Here is a 14,396-nt window from a genome sequence, read left to right on the forward strand (position 1 = left end):
CAATTGTTCTCCACAGAATCATCAATTGTTCCCTAAAATTAATTTGTGGCCTCTAGTATTTTGTGTACACAAGATGACCTTTTTTAGGGGCCACAATTAGTATTTCGTGGCCGTACATTTTATTTTTATGCACAAATTAGTGTTTTGTGGGCAGAAATTAGCATTTCGTGCACAAAGGTTAGCATTTTGTGCAAGAAATTACCATTCTGTGAACACAAATGAGCTTATTCTGCTCACAAATTAGCATTTTGTTAAATGAAATTACAAGTTTGTGCAAACACATTACCATTTTGTGACCATAAGTTAGGAGTTTGTGCAAATAAAATAGCATATTCATTTCAGTCATTCATTCATCTTCTTCCGTTGGTCCTTTACAGGGTCACGGGGCTGCTGGAGCCTATCCCAACCACTTATGGGCGAAGGCAGGGGACACCCTGGACAGGTCCCCATTCCATCGCAGTAAATTAGCATATTCTGCTTACAAAGTATTATTTTATGCAAACAAATTACCATTCTGTGCACACAAATCAGCATTTTGTGCAAACATATTACCATTTTGTGCAAGCAATTTAGCATTTTGTGCACACAAATGAGCATTTTTTGCAAACAAATAAGCATATTCTGCTCACAAATTAGTCTTGTGAGCATACAAATTAGTAGTAGGAATTGATGATAACAAAATACTAATTTTGCCCACAGTAAAGTAATATGTGCCGACAAAATGCTAAAGAAATCTGTGGACACAAAATAATTTGCTAATATTTGTGAACAAAATACTAAATTGTGTCCACAAGTAATTATTTGAGAGAAGAATCTTAGTTTTTTAACGTCATGTCCAGGGTTCACTAATTCTGCAATAACTAATGCCAATGCCATTTATTGTATGTTCAATTTCACTCTAAAGGAATAAGACCCATTTGAAAATGTTCAGATGTAATTGCTATTATCATTAATATCGCTTATTGTTGTTTTTTTTTAACATGTATTATGATGTTTCTTTTGTTTGTATTATATTTTTCTTATCTGTAATAGAACGTTTGCTCTATCAAATACTTTTGCTTTTCAAGCGCTTGTGCAGTACTGTCATTGGCCAGTAGATGTCCCTCCAAGCCAAGAAATTATATTCCTGAACTTCATCAATAAGTTGAATTTGAAATTTGTTTTTAATTATCGCGACGACAAGTTGGTTTTACTTCAATAAAGAGGGAAGACACCAAAAATAGAATGTAAATGTAATTAAAATGCTAGCATCAGTGAGAAACTGTCCTGTCAGGTTGAGGAATATTTGTGCAGAAATGCTGCAGAGAGCCTCAGTGGGAGGGATTCCTGCTGCAGGAAATCAAGGTAGCGTGTGGAGCGCAGAGGTTCAACTTTTTCAGTCTTCCAGACTGGAGCGCATCACCACCTGATGTTCATCCTCCACTGCGCCTGAAACCTGAAGCATGGGGATTTATTAAATACTAGGCCACAATAAAGGCACCTTAGTAACTATCTGTTGGTTTGATAATAAGTGAGTTTTTAGGAAATGGCCCTGACTTTCCGGCGCAGATGTCTCCTCTTTCTTTGCTTGACAGCTATCCAAAGTGGACAGGCCACCATTCAGGTAGGAACACTTTTGCATTCAATAGATCTTCTAATATATTTTATGGGAGACACAGAATGCCTTTTTATTATGTCATCCAAAAAAGAAAAATATGTTTCATGTGTTTAGTTTTGTCCTTTTTGTGTAAAAAAAAAAAATAAAATAAAAGAAACGAATGTATAAAAATGCAACATGTAGATTTGAGTCTGCTCATGTATTGTCAGCAGCCATCATTTCCCTTCTGCCTGGAGCAGATTAAGCTCAGGACAACCTCACTAATGCATCAATGTTAGCTGTTATTGTAAAATGCCTCACAAGTGCCAGATGAGGAATGCAAAGCATGCTGCTTGGAGAAAATGTTCCAATGAGCATGTGATTAATAAAGCCTCATGAAAGGCTCAGACGCACGTTCTCTGAGAAACCCTAGAGTGTTCTGCCGGACATGTACTCTGACCAAAACAACTGTCCGTGGCAGCCATGGTGTTCCCCTTCAGGATTATACATTGCTGAATTTAAAGCCATGCAAAATACACAGGTGACCATTATTTTGGATTTAAGTTGCAGCAACATCTGCCTGACAGCTTTTGTCCAGCTGTGTAGTGTGAGATGAACAGAGGAGAGCTGTGGAACCGTCTTTAAGCCAAAGTTATGTTTAAAAACTTCATTGATCCTTTTCTCATTTAAAGTGAGGTAACCTGCAGTTTTCTCAGATTTTTATTGCCTCCATTACTGCTCTTTGTTAACAGTGTGCATGCTTTATCGACAGAGCTGCGTAGACAAGCATCAGGTGGTCGGGATGCTTCGCCAAATGGAAAAGCTCTTGAAAATCCAGGAGCTGCGGTTCACAGAAAGCATCCGGATCATGAAATCAAAGCTGGCCAGCCTGCAGAACTCGGTCTCCAGGTTACCTCAGGCTGACCAGTCAGCTGGTGAGTCGCAAACGCAGTTTATAGGCTCATCTTCATCACTGTAACAGTGCGTCCCAGTCAGCCAATGTGATCAGCAGCAGCAAAAAAACAAAGCCTGACACTGATTGCAATGCAATATATAGAAATGATGACATGCTGCTTGATGGTTCCCTGTTTGACCTCAGCTGACTGGAGTTTCCTCCAGTCTGGCTTCAAAAACAGGCATTTTGGGTTGACTGTTTCTAAATTGAGCGTAGGAGCGATCGTGCGTGGTTGTTTGTGTCCGTGTGGCCCTGCAGTGGATTGGGAATTCATCCAGAGAGCAGCCCAGCTCTGACCAGATCACTGCTGTGATAGGTTCCCAACCCCGTGTGCTGTAAATTTACAACATTACATCTTAAAAAGCTTAACAATTGTATGTAGTAGTTCTTAAACTATGCTGTTTCAAACATGCTTGTGATTTTCATGTGTCCGAACTATAAAAAAGTAAAGTCTAATCCTACAATTTGTACTAAAATTGGAACTTTGACACCTTCCTGCATGAGGAAGTGCAGATTTGTTAAGGCTTGACCTGGTTGACACTAGTGGAGTGGAGTGTTTGAAGCTCTCTGCACCTTTTTGTTAGTATGGCCACAAAACAGGCTGTGAAACTGGCTTTAAATTCTGTTTCAAGTTACATTAAAATGGTTTTAAAAAATATTAAATTTACCTTGTATAAAAACCTGTAAGAGTCCTGGAATGAAACACAAAGTAATTCTTTGTTAGAAAGGCTTGTCTGAAGAATGTTTTTTTAATAGAATATAAGCACATTTACTGATTTTCTGTGAGACAAGTGCATCCAAAATAAAGCAATGACCATAACATCTTCACACAAAATAATCCCAGCAAAAGGGAACTTGAATTAGAAATGATAAATTTGCAAATATGAAACAGAAAATAACACCTCTTGGTATGATGTTCCTTGTCTTACAAATATGTTTATTATTGCCTTTTTTTTAATAAAGATCTTGACTGAACAAATTGCATCATAAAATGAGATATAAGATGATAATCTGGCCTGGATTGTCTGAACTATATTTCTGTTTAAAGAAAAGTGAGTGTTTTAAAGGGAACTGTAACAAACTAAAACTAAAAAATATTTATTTTACAGTAAATAATATAATACCGGTACTTACTGTACTTATAATGTAAATGAAAAAGCGAGTAAGTAAAACATTTAAAGACCTTCTGTGATCAACATTTGATCTATTTTTAGACTCTTCCCAGTGGTCGTTTAATGACGATTATGCTGCTTTTAGCCAAAGTTACTTTCTAGAAAAGAAGAAGAAGAGAATCTAGTCGTCTACAAGTGGATGCATCAGAATGGAGCGGAGCAGGCAGCTGGTGGCCCACCCGGCATATTTTCTACATCTTAAATATGCTTTTTCAAATTGAATTTGTTTTTTTGTCTGCTCCAGATCCACAACGATTTGAATAAAGAAATACTCTGAAATGAAATTTAAATATTCATTTACTTTATATATGTCCTAATCATCAGAAAAACGCCACAAGAACATGATAAAAACACCAAAAACAGCATTTTCCTCCGAGGGTCTTTAAGCAAACCATTTGATCAGAGGGAAATTTTGGAAATCAAAAATGAGAGAAAAAGTAATGTTAGTCATATTTGTTATTTTGCTTTCATATTTATGAATGACTAATATTCAAATAGAATATCCCTTAAAAAAAAGGGTGTGAATATTTCCTCCACATGAGATTTATCAGTGTAAAACTCTCTATAAAGTCAAAAATCCACAGTCGCAGTGTTGTCAAGTGTTAAAAATCTTAATTTAATTTTATCTACAGAATCATTTTGATCTCCTAGAGCTGTGCTGGTCGACTGCAATTGAGACATTTGAACCGTCATTTCCCATGAAGGCTTCGGCCTGCCCAGAGACACGTGCATAACCCCGGGCAGAAAATGCCACAGGAAGGCTTATTCTGCATGTGACCAGCCTTCCTCTCATGCTCTCTCTTCCTCTCTCACACAGCTCCCACCACCTGCCCCTCCCTGGAAGCCCCCGCTCACGGGGCAAAGTTTGGATCAAAGTATTTTGTCGGACACGAGGTCCATTTCACTTGCCCTCAGGGTTACCATCTGGTGGGTTCTGCTACACGGGTTTGCCGGGACAACGGCACCTGGTCCGGTGTCGGCGCAGTCTGCAAAGGTGAGCTGCGGTTTATTGAGGAAGTCACAATCATCCTGGATTTGTAAATCCTCCACAGTCCTTTTAAACAAGGGGAAAACTTGGCAATCAGTTTGGCGGCGGCAAATTAAAACTTTCGAAACTCTTGAGAGGTGGACAAAATGTACACATCCTTGAGGGATGTGGACAGGGAGAGGTTAAAGCAGCAAAAAGAAAAGAGTCATTCTTCAGAGTCTCAGGTGCTTCGACACACTAAATGAAGCAGTTGTTAAATTTGGCATTAAATGTCTGTGGACAGAAAAAAACAAAACCCCCACCTGTACTGCATTCCACAGTGAGGTGCTTTCCCGCTCCCCATTAACAGTTTTTCTCCAGCTACTGTAAGGTAAGCCGTCCCTCCCCTCTCCCCTGCTGCTCATGTTTCTCTGGTTCTTTGACAGAAATCCCTGGATGGACTTAGTTCCAGCCAATATACCCAAACTATGCTCTGATAGCACAGAAGTATGCAGAGCATGCTGCTGATAGCCCCTTCAGCCCTCACCTGTAATACTCTTCCAAAAAAAAAAAAAATTCCAAAGTGGCATTTGACCACATGTGGTCATTTATTGGTTCCCGGTTGAAACAACACAGGAAAGCCCAACTGTCCTAAGTATTGAGCTTGTACGTGTTTTCATCCCTGCATGAGGAAACTGAATTTCACGCTCAAAGAGAGGGAGGCATTATGGGGGAAAAAAGACCTTTTGATTATTCTGTTGCACAAAGCACAGGATGGTAAAGGAGCTGAAATAGCAGAAATCTCAGTAAACATTACTGAATTTATTCACACAAGTCTGTAAACAGGTATTAGGACTCTGCCTGGACAAGAAACCCTGTTTTTACAGGGTCTTTGACACAGTCTTAACAAATACAAACAGTTTTTGAACAGTATGAATCAGCTTACCTTGTTTACCTCCCCAAACCCTTGAGATTGGGTCCTTGAATGTGCGGGGGTGTAGTACGGATGGAAAACAAAAGGCTACCCCACTTTGGTGGGACACAGCCTGGGTAGATAGATAGATAGATAGATAGATAGATAGATAGATAGATAGATAGATAGATAGATAGATAGATAGATAGATAGATAGATAGATAGATAGATAGATAGATAGATAGATAGATAGATAGATAGATAGATAGATAGATAGATAGATAGATAGATAGACAGACAGACAGACAGACAGACAGACAGACAGACAGACAGACAGACAGACAGACAGACAGACAGACAGACAGACAGACAGACAGACAGACAGACAGACAGACAGACAGATAGATAGATCAGCTTGTCTGGTTTAGCCCCTCTGACATTAAATGAATTAACGATTTAGAAATTTCTACAGCCTCATCTCTATGGGGGGTTGACCCATACGGGTACGGCAGGTTTTTGGGTTGTCCGGCTCCGTGGAGTGTCATAGGGAGGAACAGCTGCATCGTAACTCTTGTGCTATCCTAGGCACTCTAACATTGGGAGTTGGGTCATCTAGACCCACTAGACAGTGCCCTGAACCTTTTTTCTTCAATGATTTGTGATCTTCACTGGTGTCCATGGATTACATGAAATCTTTCCACCTTTATCCACCTTTGTCATGGTAGGGAGAACACGTCAATGTAAGGGTGGGGTCATCTAAGATAGCACAAGGGTTAAGGGGACCGCAGGTGTGTGTTGCAGTTTCCTTGAGGCTCGTACAGTCACCTTAAGGGATGTTGTGAAAATGGAACGTCCCATTAGCCGTGATTGTGGTAAGCGTATCGTGAAGTACCTGTAAGGCCAATGTAAGTTACACACACTTATGACGTTCGGCAAAACTGTTGTACGTTGTCCTTACACCAAACTCTATTATCAGTAGACTGTGCAAAAATGCAGTAGCACAAGGTGTGCATGTGATACGTGACTGTCCATAGTACGCCTGAAGGATGTCCACACAAAATACACTCATATTGTCTAATTTCTTAATTTCTAACAATCAGGCTGTACGTAAAGAGCGCAAACTGATCACTTCAATAGCACCAACGGGCTGCTTGCAAAGTGTGCAAGCCTGTGTCTCACCTGTATAGGAGGACTGTACCCATTGAGTGTATCATCACTTGATAAAAAATGGCAACCAAACAAAGTCAATTTAGTCACCATTTTTTCTGCATTACGGACTCGGCCATGTTGGAGCCAGATGACGTCAGCAAGCAGTGATTGGTTCAAGTAAGTCTGAGTCAACGTTTGTCTTGTCAATCAGTAGTGAGCTTGTTGGAAGTCCACACCCCTTTTAGAGGCCTCAGTAGAATCTGTCAATCAAAAGTTGTGAAAGTTTGGCGTGAGACCAGGGGGGAGGGGTCACTCAGTCCAGTTTCCATGTACAGTCAATGGTCTCACCTACTTCTTTTCACTTTTGCATATTTTTTGGCTCGAGCTGAACAAAGTGATATGACATACAGTATGAAAACATTAGTAATGTGGGCGTGGCTAACAAAAAAAAACATCTGTTGCCAAGGATTTTCGAAAGTTTACTTTTGCTGATTCCTCTAAAAAATGACAAAGACCTGTTCGACACCTGCAGGCAACCCTAAAATAAAATTGGAGATAAAATCAACAGAAAAGCTGCCATTTGGAAACAAGTTTATTTTTATGAATATGTCACGTGCAGCTCAGATCAGGGTGTCAGGGACTGAAGGGGAGAGTGAGGGCGGGGGCAAGTACCAACTGCAGGCCATGTAACGCTGCTTGCAGCTTTAATGCATTTTTTAAAAACGCTTATTAATATGCCAAGTCTTTTTCCTAATATGAATGTTCAAAATAAATGTTCAACTACCTTTTATTCTTTTCCTAACAGTTCAGGACTTTTTTTCTCAGTCCCTCCACGATGATTTGAGGTCTGGAGGACATTTCTGCTGCAGCTGTTTTCCTTCTTTAATTAGGTGGCCTTCTCTCTGAAACCTCTTACAAGTAGCTACATATTTGTGTCTTGTCCTGTCATACAGAGATACGTGGATATTTTCTAATGCTTTAGATTTAAACTTTGAAGAATGGTTAAGGTTATGCTTATCTCCTGCAGACGTTCGCGAGTGTGCGAGCAATCCGTGTCAGAACGGAGGTACCTGTGTGGAAGGTGTGAACCACTACAGATGCACCTGCCCTCAAAGCTGGAGTGGCTCTCATTGCCAGCACCAAACACAGACAGGTCAGTGCTGCTGAGCTGGTCTCTGTTTTGATATTTTCTACAGTCAAACCTTCTTCTCTTGTCTTCTTCTCTTCTCTAAATGCAGCACCGCCCGAGTGGAGCGTCATGAATGACCCGGCGTTCAGCCGGAGACCTCGCTGTGCCCAGGTGAACCAAGCCCAGCACTGCAGCTGCGATGCTGGCTTCCACATGAGTGGCACCTCCGACAACAGCATCTGTCAGGGTGAGATGTGATTGCGCACTAAAACTTATTGATCCCAGTGGAGGAAATTCTGCCTCATTGGAAATCAATCAGCTGCATAGCAGCTCCTTGAGTCCGCATGGTTGCCTGATTGAGGCATCTCTGGAGGGGCAAAGAGCAGATGTTTCTTTAGATATTTTTTTCTAAATGGGTAAATCTTCCTTACCCCTTTACTGATTAATGTGGTTGCAAAATAAGCTATGTGTGGAACTGGTCTGTAGTGATTAAAATAATCCTCTTGAAAGGTCATGAGCTGATTAGCATCTCATAAGGCATAGTTCAAGTGTTTTTAAGTGGGAATTCTTTCGATCACAGTTATTTAAAGCTTTGCACTGCAAAATGTTGCAGCCCAGATGGCTTCCTGAAAAAAAGGGAAACCTTTCCTCTGATCACATGACTCCATGTCCTTCTGCACAGATGTAAATGAGTGTGAGGTGTACCGCCTGGACCAAGGAGGGAAACTGTGTGTCCATGAGTGTGTGAATGTCCCAGGCTCGTACCGCTGCTCCTGCCCCAGTGGCTACAAGCTACTTCGAGATGGGCGGAGCTGTGAAGGTGAGTGACAAGAAGAAACCGAGGACAGGCGCTCATTTACGGCGCCTTGGCTGCAGGTCAGGTCAGGCGGGGTGTTCGTTTTCACAGAGGAATGCCTATGCTGCTGCAATAGAAAGCAATCCTCGCTGTTTTCTTTTTTCTGATCCCGGCCTCAAACCCACTCCTTACATGTTCGCCCCTTAATCTTACCATGCCTGGAACATATGAGCTCATTTTTCCCTGCAGAAGAATTGTCAGGACACGAGGTGCTTTAGGGAGACTAAACTAAAAACCCAAATAAACAGCAAATTACCCCACCCCCCACCCCCCAGCCCACACTGTGGTGACCAGGACGAATGGAGTCGGTGTGGCAAGTTTTTCTTCTTGCTTCTTGCTGTTTTGTCTTCCAGATGTGGATGAGTGTTTGAGCCAGAAGCACAACTGCAGCCGAGGGACAACATGTATCAACACAGGAGGCGGCTATCAGTGCGTGAACCCGGAGTGTCCCCAATCGCACGGCAACGTCACCTACGTCAAGACATCTTCCTTGTAAGCTGAAACTTCTCAGTGTCACTGTGACTTGGTGTCCATTTACGTCTCAGTTTGTGTTTACATGAACACATATTAAAGCATTATTCCATCTATTATATCTTAAAAGGAAAGGGCTTTTCTAATGAGCCATGACATGCCGAATAAGACCAGGCAATGAGGAATTAATGGGCTCCAGGTGGACATTTCAACTTAAAAGCTCGGAAAAACAGCAAAATAAACAGATGGTTGTCCCATTCAGGTGTGTCGGTGTTCCACAGCAGTGACACCCGCCTAAACTACTGAAATAGAAGCTTGAATGTTAAACAATTTGGGATTTTTTTGATAGTTCCAAGTCTGAAAAATAAGCCAAAAAATGTAGCCGCAGTAGTGTGACATGTAATTACAGTCATGCTTAGTTGGACTTTTTCCTCTTGAAATTTCTGCTTCCTTTCTCTTTAGAGCCTAAAGTGGTGTTGAAAAGTAAATCCAACTCACGGTCACTGTAAACAGTCTCACATTTAACAAAAATTATATAGATGTTGTGGCTTTTTTCATGTCCCACCTCAGAAAGTTTAAACGGAATTAGCCTTCCCAACACCTTTATTATTGGCAGAAATGACAAATAATTTAATGTTCTATCACTATAAAGTAACACAAAAAGTCTTATTGTCTTAACTTTGCATTGGTAAAATGATTAAAATCAAACACATTAAACTATGAAAAATACAATTTGCACAAGAGATGTTTCAAGCAATTTGCAACGGATATCCCGGACGAGCCCCCAGTTGTGTCACGTATAGAAGATCACTTTGAGGAACCTTAACCTAATAAACACAATTGATTGATTTTTATGGTCTTGTATTAGTAAAAATAAACAAAAAGGGAGGAGGGGCCAAAGAAATGAGATGAATTGAAAGGCCCAACTATCGTTTCCCCAAAAATAAAAGTCGGTCTGACTTCTCTACAAAAAAGAAACCAAAGCATAAAACAAGTGGCATCAACTTTACCTAGTGTGTACAACAAAAGATAGAGTACATGGAATGTACAGTGTACATTATTTTTTTATTTTTAAAATGCAATTTCCTTGAGAAACCAGGGACCGCTTTATCTTAAGCTAGTTCCAAACAACAGCTTATCTGTGTGGCCACCTCATGACAAAACAATATTTTTAAAATTATAAATCAAGTGAATAGCTGTATGTGTGTTAAGTGGCTTTTGAATCAAAGGTCATGGTCTCACACAACTTTAGAGGTTGTCAATTGTCACTTGGGTCCAAATTTAAGAGGCTAAGGTCATATTAAACTGTATGTGGGTCATACTCCACAGAAGAGGTTCAATGGGATTCACATGGGTCAAGTGTGAAGGCCACGCTGCTCTAAACCCAGCTCCAAAGACATGTTTGTAAAGAAAGCCAAGTTGGACTGGGATGCTGCAACCAATGGGGAGTCATTTTCATGGTTGTTAAAGTGAAAACGCCACGCCATAATTTAGGTGATCCTGGATAACAATCTGAAATCACAACATGCCTAAAAGTGGCACAGTTGCAGCATGAAAAAGGCATTCTTTTAAACCCTTGTGCTATCTTAGATGACCCCACCCTTACATTGACGTGTTCTCCCTACCATGATAAAGGTGGATAAAGGTGGAAAGATTTCATGTAATCCATGGAGACGAGTGAAGATCACAAATCATTGAAGAAAAATGGTTCAGAGCACTGTCTAGTGGGTCTAGATGACCCAACTCCCAATGTTAAAGTGTGCCTAGGAGAGCACAAGGGTTAATTTGATTTTTTTTTTACAGACTTCTTTATTTAACTAAGGTTAAAAAAATGACATAAGTTGCAGAAACAGTATATTAGAGAAAAGGTTAAAAAAACAGCCGGCAGGAGAAATATGCCGCTGTATTTTACAAAATGTGGTGCAAAACTACTATATGGCTCTGTTTAGTAAAAAAAAAAGGTGACTTTTGAATCATAAAAAGATGCTTTAGTTCTGTTCCTAAGCCTAAACAGATAATTATAAATCCAAATAAACCCAAAAATAGAATAAAAAAAAGAAACATTATCTCCACACCCTACCTTATTCCTTTAGCAAACCACTAAGTTAAAGACCCACTGCGATGAAAATTGTGTTTTTGGTGATTTTAACATGTTCTTGTAGGATTTTAATCATGATGGAGGACAGTGGTGCTTTTTCATTTTCACAATGTAACTGCATCAAATGACTCAAAATCAATCCTTTCTGTTAATCCATTTTAACCCTTGTGCTCTCCTATGGAGTCAAGATGACCATTGACGTGTTCTCCATACCATGACAAAGGAGGATAAAGGTGGAAAGATTTCATGAAATCCATGGACACCAGTGAAAATCACAAATCAATGAAGGAAAAAGGTTCAGAGCACTGTCTAGATGACCCGACTCCCAATGTTAAAGTGCCTAGGATAACACAAGGGTTAATGATCAAATTAGATATTTCTAACTGAAATTTGCTAAATATTATTTGAAAAGGAAATGTCAAATACCAATTTTCTTTATCCTTTTAATTAAGTGACAGAATGAGCGGTGTTGAAGAAGAAAAAGAAAAAAACGGTTTGGCGGATTAATTTTTGATTTTGAGTCAACAAATGCAGCTTCATTTTGAAAACGAAAAAGCATTTCTAGTATTGACTTTAATATTTAATTATGTTACAAAAATGCATCCATACAGGAGCGGACAAAAAAACAAATAGGTTTTTTTACTGCCTGCTCTGCTCCATTCTGATGCATCCACTTGTAGACGACTAGATCCATGAACGTTTTTGTTTCCCGTGTCTGAGCTGCCATCTTGATTTAAACTGTACGTCTGGATAGCTCCAATATTGCATTTTTTTTGCACCGGTAATGTTAAGTTGGGGTTGTAAGCTAGCGGGAGAGGGTGTAAACAGAGAACTCTCAGTTATTGCATAATCGCAATTAAAAGACCACTGGGAGCGCCTTCAAAATAACTATAAAAAAAAAAAAAATTGAACTTGAAAGATTTTGGGAGAATTCAAAATATTTTGTATAACCGTTCCACAGAAATCCTTACATATCTGCTGTGTTTGTGTCTTGTAGTCAGTGTGAGAGAAATCCCTGCCCCATGGACAGCCGCTCCTGCCACCTGGCTCCTAAGACCGTGTCCTTCCACTACCTGTCCCTGCCCTCCAACCTGCAGATTCCTGCAACCCTTTTCCGCATGGCGACCGCCGGCGCCCCCGGCCGCCCAGGGCCCGACAGCTTGCGCTTTGGCATAGCGGGCGGGAACTCGCGGGGCATCTTCATCATGCAGCGCTCAGACAGGCAGACAGGTGAGCTGATCCTGGTGCAGCCGCTGCGCGGGCCTCAGGAGATCAGCGTGGACGTGGACATGTCTGAATACACAGACCGCACCTTTCAGGCCAAGCATGTGGCCAGGATCCACATTCTGGTTACACCTTACAATTTCTGACCACAAAATTGGAGTTGACACTGAAACCTGGAGGAGGAGCTACGAAGAGCGCATAATGAGCACAGTCCAACAGAAAAAATAAATAGTTAGATCCTGGTTTGTGTATGATGTATCTCGCTAAAGAGGCTGACACAATATTAATGCATCACAATGACATTAGTGCTCACAAAGCTCTAACTTATTGCAAGGTTTGCCACGGTCTACGTATATTTTTGATCATATTCTGTATATTTGTTTTTTATTAACATGCTTGGCTTATTTGAGGCTCCACTCCTTGGATGAAAGGAGTCTCTTTCCATGTTTATTCTCCTTCACATTACCTGTTCTTGATGTTATTCAGACTTTACTGAATTTCAGACAGAAATAAAGTCAGTTCCGTATAGTTAGAGGCTGCTATGGTGATGCTCATCCGTGAAGTTTTAAATGTCCTTTGTGGCGGTTTTTCTTTACACTAAACAAGCAAAGAGAATGAATAATGCAAACTCTTGAATATTTGATAAATGGCAGCTGGAGGGATCTCTGTGACTGAACGATAAGTCCAGAAATGCGACCTTCAAAGCGAAACTTTGAGCCTCATTTTTTTTTTTTTTGGACCTAAGTGACCAGAAAAAGTGTCACATTTTTAAAACAAGCTTTTAGAGTTTAATAAATGTTTGCACTGATTCTCACCTGGCTTTGCTCACATCTTAGCTGCAAAAAATGTGCCAGAAGAAGGTGCATGCTTTCAGGCAGAATCCAAACACAATTCCCGACCACATCCGATGATCCCCCATCATCCAATGTTGGCATGCTGTACCTTTTACCTGTTTACAGGTAAAAACCAGTCACTGGAGATCATTGGAGAGCTAATTATCAGGTGGTTTTTGCAGAGTAAATTCACAGAGCGATCTGCGGTGCTGATGCAGACCTCAGTGAGCACATTAGCAAACTAGTTGATGCTTAACAACACAGTACGTGTTAACAATAAGTTAATAGTGGATGAACTCAAGTATCTGTTCTTGAACCCCAGAGTTCTCTTTTCTCCGTGGTGTTTTTCTCCTATCTGTTCTACATTATTTTTAGCTTTTGACATTTTTTTTAATTAAAGTTCTTGTGTTTGATGTTGTTAAACTGCAAAAAATTGGAAGGAAAATTAAGAAAAATTATACAAATGAAAGAAGGAAATGCTAAAGCATCCTTTAAAAGATAAATGTTAATGTAAAAAAAAAAATAGATAAATGTAGCTAAATAGAAATTAATATTATGGTTTGGTTATAATATTTGTGTCTTATTTCTATTATCTAAAAGCAAAACTCCCAAAATAACATTTACCATAAGTAACAGAACTAGTCAAATTTACCACTTTTTCTCTCCAGAAGATCCAATTCCTTACAGGCTGCAGCAAATACTTGTATTTTTAAAATGTTCAACACAAATGCTGCAGCAAATGTCTTTTTGATGATCATGCAGTCAGAATGAGTAAATGCCCCAATAATATTCCAGTTTTTATAATACATTTTTTTTCCATGCCAAATAATTTACAGTAAATAAAAACATTTTTATTAAATTATTTTTAGCAACTTCATTTATTTCTTTCTTTATGATTAAATCCTCACATTTTACTTTAATTTCTCTCTGGAATGTGGGATTTGCGAGACACAAAAAAGAGCATCTAAAGTCTTAAAACTCAAGTCGAGTTTTTATTGGCAGAAACGTTCCCCTGATACCAAATTTTATTTAATGCGAAGGGACTGAACACAC

The 14,396-nt window shown here is 39.8% G+C and overlaps 1 protein-coding gene across 1 annotated transcript; it reads left to right on the plus strand.

Moving 5' to 3' along the window:
* The first annotated feature begins 721 nt into the window (after positions 1-721).
* On the plus strand, positions 722-13,065 carry fbln7 (fibulin 7). Its single transcript, XM_004077532.4, has 8 exons — positions 722-1,603; positions 2,349-2,511; positions 4,521-4,697; positions 7,760-7,885; positions 7,971-8,108; positions 8,544-8,681; positions 9,071-9,209; positions 12,284-13,065. The coding sequence occupies exons 1-8, from the start codon at positions 1,526-1,528 to the stop codon at positions 12,654-12,656; spliced, it is 1,332 nt and encodes a 443-aa protein (XP_004077580.2). The 5' UTR covers positions 722-1,525; the 3' UTR covers positions 12,657-13,065.
* The last annotated feature ends 1,331 nt before the right edge of the window (positions 13,066-14,396 follow it).

Source organism: Oryzias latipes, chromosome 15, assembly GCF_002234675.1.
Source record: "Oryzias latipes chromosome 15, ASM223467v1".
NCBI lineage: Eukaryota > Metazoa > Chordata > Actinopteri > Beloniformes > Adrianichthyidae > Oryzias > Oryzias latipes.